Source organism: Papaver somniferum, chromosome 1 (genome assembly GCF_003573695.1).
Source record: "Papaver somniferum cultivar HN1 chromosome 1, ASM357369v1, whole genome shotgun sequence".
Taxonomy (NCBI): domain Eukaryota; kingdom Viridiplantae; phylum Streptophyta; class Magnoliopsida; order Ranunculales; family Papaveraceae; genus Papaver; species Papaver somniferum.
In genome coordinates this window covers 52,918,903-52,926,682 of record NC_039358.1, presented here as the reverse complement: position 1 = coordinate 52,926,682, position 7,780 = coordinate 52,918,903, and the positions used below count along the sequence as shown (strand labels likewise).

At 38.4% G+C, this 7,780-nt stretch overlaps 2 protein-coding genes across 2 annotated transcripts; both read left to right on the top strand.

The window, feature by feature from the left end:
• Positions 1-544: 544 nt before the first annotated feature.
• LOC113286876 (SKP1-interacting partner 15-like) lies at positions 545-2,159 on the top strand. The gene has a single exon (XM_026535511.1). It carries the CDS (start codon positions 798-800, stop codon positions 1,911-1,913), a length of 1,116 nt encoding a protein of 371 aa, XP_026391296.1. The 5' UTR covers positions 545-797; the 3' UTR covers positions 1,914-2,159.
• A 1,178-nt stretch (positions 2,160-3,337) lies between these two features.
• On the top strand, positions 3,338-7,324 carry LOC113310676. Its single transcript, XM_026559446.1, has 5 exons — positions 3,338-3,450; positions 3,501-4,348; positions 4,435-5,847; positions 5,987-6,825; positions 7,226-7,324. Exons 1-5 carry the CDS (start codon positions 3,338-3,340, stop codon positions 7,322-7,324), a joined length of 3,312 nt encoding a protein of 1,103 aa, XP_026415231.1.
• The last annotated feature ends 456 nt before the right edge of the window (positions 7,325-7,780 follow it).

Sequence of the window (7,780 nt, the reverse complement as noted above, 5' to 3'; positions counted from 1 at the left end):
TTAAAACGGTTGTCTTTATTATGAAATTATAGAAAATCGAATAGCGAGAAGTGGGACGGTCTGGAAAATTGAAAAACCGAAACTATCTTCAGAGGGTTGCTTTTATTATGAAAGATAAAAACCAACAGAAATTATCTTCAGAGCGTTGCTTTTATTATGAAAAATAAAAACCGATCAGTGATAAGCTGATAGGTATAGCGGCCCGTAAAAATAAAAATCGATTAGTGATAGGTGGAGCGGTGCTTTTATTATGAAAAATAAAAACCGATTAGTGATAAGTTGACAGGTAGAACGGCCTGGCTGGTAAAAATAAAAAAGAAAATTGAAAAACTGAAAGTAAATTTTTTGGACTACAGAGTAAATAATCTAATCTAAACTAGGGAGTAAATCTTTTTCACGGATGGACTAGTCATTAACTGGGTTATGAAAAAATGGACTAAACAGTAATTCCTACGTTATAATTCCAAACTCGTGTAGTTAAAGCCTAAGTCTTAGATAGCCGATGTGGGACTAATTTTCTATCTTTCTTCTTGCTCGGAACAAAATCATTAGGCATTATTCATTCTACAAAGGGTACTTCCGTAACAAAAACAATAAAGAAGAAGAAAACTTTCCTTTTTCTTCGTCTTCTCCTTTCACACACCAACTTAAATAAAAATCCTCTCATCATCATCAACCAAAATCCTCCTCACCAATTTTCCTCTCCCCCTCCCACCATATCCGGAATCAAACAGCAGATCCTTTCTCCGCCCGATAAAACAGGCTCATATCCCGTTACTCAACCCGTTTTATCGGGAATGGAAACCACCTGTTTGATTCATCACTTACCTCAAGATAGTCTTCATCAAATCTTCTCATCTCTATCAATCCGTGAGATCTTAATCTGTCGTTCTTTATCAAAATTCTTCAATCAAATCTTAACTTCATCATCATTTATAAATCTCCTCTCATTAAAGCCGCCTCTGAATCTCATATCACTTCGTCCATCTCATCACCACCACCACCACCACCATCGAGTTACTGTATCATCACCTCATTCGTATCTGCACGTATACGATTCTGATCTGAATCAATGGATGAAATTCGCTTTCGATTTCATTCCATTCAGATCTCCAAATCCAGTTGCTTCATCAGGAGGAATCGTTTATCTGTGGGTTGACTCTCCCGATTCGGGGAAATCACTGGTGCTATGTAACCCGTTGACGAGGAGATTTCAGGTTTTGCCGGCACTTGGATCGGCTTGGTCGAGGCACGGCACGGTTTTAGTTGGGCCTGTTGATAGAGTATTGGTGCTTACTGAACTTGCTTGTCTTTACTTTAATGGTGTTGGTGATTCTTGGCAGAAGTTTTCATCGAATTTAGTGTCGAAACCTAGGAGTCCAATTTTAGTTTTTGATTCTTTGTTTGCTTTATGTGATGTTGGATCTCCATGGAGAAGTCAGTGGAAATTGTTTTCATGTACATTAACTGAGCTTGAGAAATCACAAGGTTGGAAAAGATTAGAAAAACATGAATGGGGTGATATTTTTGATATATTGAAAAGACCTAGGTTGATTCGTGGAAATGGTAATAGAATTTTGATGGTGGGTGGATTGAAATCATCTTTTTCATTGAATGCTTCTTGTTCGACTATATTAATATTGAGACTGGATTTGGAGACATTGGAATGGGATGAAGTTGGCAGAATGCCAACGGACATGTTTAAAAGTTTTCAGGAGTCGAGTAAGTTTAAGGTGTTTGGTGGAGGAGATAGGGTTTGTTTTTCGGGGAAACGGATTGGTAGATTAGCAATGTGGAATTACTCCATCAAGGCAGGCAAAGGTGAATGGCGGTGGGTTGATGGAATTCCTGGTAATGGTGATGGATTATACCGCGGGTTTGAATATGATGCTCGTTTTACTTGTGCACCATGATGGGTTGTTGTTGAAACTACGCAAGAGAGCTGCGATTAATGAAAGAATGTTTCATTTGTATGTTTCATTTGTTGTATTTCATATCTGAAGTTCTGTTTGTAAGTTTTTTTAATGTAGTTTATTTATTTGCAAGCAGTGTCTGTATTTGAATTGTTAAGCATTTTGCTTGATCTTAATGTAGCAATTGTATCATTATTTTTTTTGTTTTCATTTTCAATGGATCAAATGACTTGGATGATGCTTATAGTATTTGTTTGTCATCAGAACTGGTGAATTGTTTCTGCACTCAACCTAAATTGCTGAAAGGTTATTCATGTCTTCTGTTACTTCATAAGATTTTTGTGTGCAACACCACCAGTTTGCATGACATACTTCTCAGAACTGGTGCATGAAGTACACGTTATTGCTGCAAGCTGTTTGGTCGACCGCATACAAATCTAGTTTCTCATTGTACTGATGATTGGGTTGCAGATTCTGATGCAATTAGAGTGAACCTTTTTAGGCACTACACTCGTCACATTGAGCTGTCATTTACATTGGTATTACCATGATGTTTTTAACTTATTTGGCAATAGCTGAACTAGATTAAAATTGAGACTCCGAGAGTATGCAAATTGTAAACTTCATATATTAGGCCAAAAGGACCAGCGACTTACAAAATCTAGATGACAATATATATATATATATATATATATATATATATATATATTAGGAAGTAAAGTTTATTATGCCTGATGCTATATCCAAACAATCTTTAGCTGATTGATGTAAGATGGCATAATCCGATTAGAAATTTAGATTACAACGAAAATGAAAATCAATTCATGATAGGTGGAGCGGTCTAGGAACCAAACAACCACAACCACGTTTAATAATTTAAAACGCGTAGCTAGTTCGTCTGGTCATCCCGATCTGGGAGAATTATTTAGTAGTTTCGCACTACATATATATAGTTTACGGATCATTATTTAGGGGATAGTGTTAATAATGTCTTTGATTTGATGTGTTCCAGGAGGTTCCAGGTCCGAGTCACCGATGCGCAATACTGTAGAATTGACATTGACATGGATGGTGGAGTTAGTTTACTGTCATGTCCCTTGTTCATGACAATTTGGGTTGACCTTCTTTAGCTGGCGCCCTTAGTAAATTGAGTGTTGTCTTCAACTGTCATGTGTGAGTCACACGCTAGCCTGGCGAGTATCGTCCATATACTCGTCTTGTGGCTATTGTTTGTTTTTCAACCAGTTAATGAATTGTTATTCCCTTTCGTCTCTGCTCCCTCCTCAACCATAACTTCTTCTCATCTCATTCTCATTCTTCTAATTCTCATCTTCATTCTCCTTCAAGAGTTGTTTCTGCATATCAATTGTAGTGATATCACTACAAGTGGTATTAGAGCACTCGATTCTGAGTGACCCTTAACCATGGTGAGCAAAGCTGAGTTTGAAGCTCTTACTAAACAACTAACATCAATTATTCAGTCTAATGAGAATCTAGCAAAGGAGGTGTTAGAAATTAAAGCCAAGCAAGATTCGCCGTCTCCGCTGCTGCTTACAACTATGATGGATATGTTCAAAACTAATCCAGAAAGTTATTGGAAGAATTCAAGGACCAATCAACTAGATCTGGTGGACCAATACTCAACAATCCATTGGTTCATAATACACATGAGAGAATTGTTGGTCAGTTTCTACCTGGTGAGAATTCTAATTTTGCTCATACACACAAACTTAAGGTTGATGTTCCTAGATTTGATGGGGTTAATTCTAGGTCTTGGGTAAGGAAGTGTACCAAGTATTTTCAGTTGCATCAAATGAATGAGGAACAAAAGGTACATGTAGCTTCCATGTATTTAGAAGGTAAGACAGATGTATGGCTTCATGATTATCAAGTTGGGAAGGAGGTTGTTAGGTGGGAAACGTTTATGAAGGATATTTGTTCTCATTTTCAAGAGTTGGGTCATGATGACATAGTAGGGGAGTTTAATAAATTGAGTCAAGTAGGTACTGTTTCAGAGTACCAAGAAATATTTGAGGAATTCAAGGCACTAATGTTAGCTAAGAATAAGCACCTCACCGAGGATTACTTCACATCAAGCTTTATCAGTGGGCTGAAGGAAGAATTAAGAATTGTGGTACAAATGTTTTCCCCAGCTACTTTGGAAAAGGCAATCTACTTGGCAAGAATGCATGAGATGCTTCTTGACAGTTCCAACAAGAAGGCTAAGATTAACAGACCACCACCATTGTACATTCCCCAGAGCCACATGAATACAGTGCATAGCCCAAAATCTACATCACCTTCACCTAGAGGCACAATTCCTACTAGTCCAAAGTTTCCTCCAATAAGAAGACTCACTTATGCTGAAATGAAGACCAGAAAGGATAAGGGATTATGCTATAATTGTGATGAAGAATTCAAGGTTGGTCACAAATGTCAGAGACAACAATTGTTTATGTTAGTGGGTGATGAAGAGGAGCCAATTCACCCTCTAATTCTCTCTTAATACAAGAAGTGGCAGATAAGGATGTGGAGATATCAGTTCATGCCCTGGCAGGTAATACATCACCAAGCACCATTAAGGTTCATGGCATGACTCTAAATAAACACGCTATTACTATTCTGGTAGACAGTGGACGCACACACAACTTCCTAGACCCTGAGATTACAAGATTAAGTGGCCGTCATGTTGAACCAACTGCTAATTTCCAAGTAGCTTTGGCAGATGGAAACAAGTTAGTAAGCTCTTCCAAATGCCCAAATTTTCAGTGGGCAATGCAAAACAATAATTTCCAGTTGGACATGAGAATACTACCTTTAGGAGGTTGTGACATGGTACTAGGTGTTGGTTGGATGAAAGGAATCAGTCTAGTGAAGTTTGACTTCAAGAAGTTAACCATCACCTTCAGCTCAAAGGGGAAGGATGTAATGCTGCAAGGAATTACTGAGTCATCCATCCTTTCACTCATGACAGGAAAGGAGTATGCAAAATACAGGAGGAAACACAAGCATGGATTAATGGGACATTTATTCTCTATCTCTGGTGAAGAAAAACAATCCTTATCCCCCCCTTCCCTCCAACCACTTTTAGATTCTTTTAAATCCATTTTCCAGGAGCCAACTCACCTACCACCCACCAGAAGTCATGACCACCATATACCATTACAACCACTTTCATCCCCACCAAACCAAAGGCCTTATAGAATTCCTTTCATTCAAAAATATGTAGTGGAAAAACTAGTTCAAGAAATGTTAGCTTCTGGTGTTATCAGGCCAAGTCATAGTCCCTTCTCATCTCCAATATTGTTGGTCAAGAAGAAGGATGGAAGTTGGAGGTTTTGTGTAGATTATAGGAGGCTTAATGAACTCACAATCAAGAACAAATATCCAATACATGTCATTGATGAGATTCTTGATGAATTGAAGGGTGCAAAGGTGTTTTATAAGATAGATTTAAGGGATGGGTATCATCATATAAGAGTTTCTCCAGCTGACATACAGAAAACAGCATTCAAGACACACCAGGGGCACTATGAATTTTTGGTAATACCATATGGGCTTACAAATGCTCCAGCAAGTTTTCAAACTTTAATGAAATATATATTCCAGCCTTATCTAAGGAAATTCATCTTAGTGTTCTTTGATGATATACTCATCTACAGTCCTAACGTGGAAACTCACATTAAACACTTAACCATCACCTTGGAGTTACTCAAGCAGCATTCCCTATTTGGCAAGATCAGAAAATGCTCTTTTGGACAATCACAGATTGATTATGTGGGGCATATCATATTTGGTGATGGAGTAGCAGCTGATCCTGAGAAGATTGCCTGCATGGTTAAATGGCCAGTTCCTAATACTCTTAGGGATCTCAGAGGGTTTTTAGGTATTACAGGGTACTACAGGAAGTTTGTTAAGGATTATGGCCTCATTTGTAATCCTTTAACTAAGTTACTCTAAGAAAAACAAATTTCAGTGGAGTGAGTCAGCAGAGTCAGCCTTTTAACAACTAAAAGAAGTAGTCACTACCACCCTTGTATTGGCATTGCTATATTTCTATGAACCATTGGAAGTGGCAACAAATGCTTGTGATGTTGGAGTTGGAGGTGCATTGATGCAGGAGAAGAGACCAATAGTCTTCTTTAGCAAAGGTATGGGAAGTGGATTCTTGGCTATGTCTACTTATGAAAAGGAAATGATGGCCATTGTACTAGCTGTCTCAAAATGGAGAACTTATTTACTTGGTAACAAGTTCACCATATACACATACCACCAAAGTATTAAGTACTTTATGGACCAGAGGATCCATTCAGTGTTACAACAGAAGTGGCTCTCTAAGCTTTTGGATTACACTTATGAACTTAAATACAGGAAGGGTGCTGATAACTTAGTGGTTGATGCATTATCTAGAGTTAAGTTTGGAGGGGACAGTTCTTGTCATGCATTGACTCAAGTACAGCCATCATGGTTACAAGGAATCCAAGACAGTCACATTGATGATGCCATAGCTGGAAAGTGGATACCTGAGCTAACCACCAAGAGCCAAGAAACAAGATATTTTATTTATCAGCAAGGAATTTTGAGGTACAAGAAGAGGATATATATTGGCCAAACTGGTGACTTGAGAAAGAAAGTACTAGAGGCCCTACACTCTTCTCCAGTTGGAGGACACTCAGGGGGGAAAACAACTTATCAGAAAGCTAAACTCTATTTTTATTGGGCAGGGATGAAACAACATATCCTTACATATGTCATGGAATGTGATGTCTCCCAACAACATAAAAATTTCAACACTTCACCAGTTGGTATGCTTCAACCCCCACCCATTCCAAATCAGGATTGGGAGCACATCTGTATGGATTTCATTACAGGACTTCCAAAATCAGAAGGAAGGGAAGTCATATTAGTAGTGGTAGACAGATTTACCAAATACAGCCATTTCATTGCACTCAGACACCCATACACATCTTCCTCAGTGGCAACAAATTCATTGATATTATCTTCAAATTACATGGCGTGCCCAAGTCCGTAGTGTCTGACAGATACAGTATCTTCATCGGCAATTTTTGGAAAGTGTTATTTGCTAAGGTAGGGACTTCACTGCATCTTAGTACTGCTTACTATCCCCAGACAGATGGACAAACAAAAAGAATCAATGCTTGTTTAGAGTCTTATCTGAGATGTATGACTAGTTCTAGACCTACTAAATGGTTCACATGGATACCCTTAGATGATTGGTGGTTTAACACCACATATCACACAAGCTTTAAGTTAACCCATTTGAAGCTATTTATGTCTATGCTCCTCCTCAGTTTGGTATCCTATCTTCTCAAGCAGGTATTCATGCTGTAGTTGAGGATTATCTACATCAGAGACAAGAAATGGCTCAAGTTCTTAACGAGGCTTTGTAATCTGCTCAACACAGAATCAAGCAGCAAGCAGATAAGAAGAGAACTGAGAGGTCCTTCAATGTAGGTGATTGGGCATACCTGAGACTACAACCTTATAGGAAGTCAACAGTGCAGGTGTGAAGAAATATGAAACTAGCTGCCAAATTTTTTGGCCCTTACCAAGTTACTTCTAAGGTGGGTGGTGTGGCTTATCATCTTAAGCTACCAGTAGGCTCCAAAATTCACCTAACCTTCCATGTATCACAACTGAAGCCAAAACTAGGTGCTGGAATAGTAGCTCAGGCTGTTCTACCTGCAACTGATGGCAAGGGACAGCTTCAAATGACACTTGACAAGGTCATAACTACCAGAAATGTTGTTAAGAATTAGCAAGTGATATCTCAAGTGTTGGTAAAATGGAAAGTCTTGACTGATACTGAAGCAACTTGGGAAGACACCCAATTGATGAAAACACAG

What these genes read in the sequence shown, in the direction of transcription:
- LOC113286876 (XM_026535511.1), top strand. Translation starts at nt 798, where the DNA reads ATGGAAACCACCTGTTTGATTCATCACTTACCTCAAGATAGTCTTCAT.
- LOC113310676 (XM_026559446.1), top strand. Translation starts at nt 3,338, where the DNA reads ATGGTGAGCAAAGCTGAGTTTGAAGCTCTTACTAAACAACTAACATCA. An exon ending in AAAGCCAAGCAAGATTCGCC is followed by an intron (nt 3,451 to 3,500) that starts GTCTCCGCTGCT and finishes AAACTAATCCAG; the next exon opens with AAAGTTATTGGAAGAATTCA. An exon ending in ATTCAAGGTTGGTCACAAAT is followed by an intron (nt 4,349 to 4,434) that starts GTCAGAGACAAC and finishes AAGAAGTGGCAG; the next exon opens with ATAAGGATGTGGAGATATCA.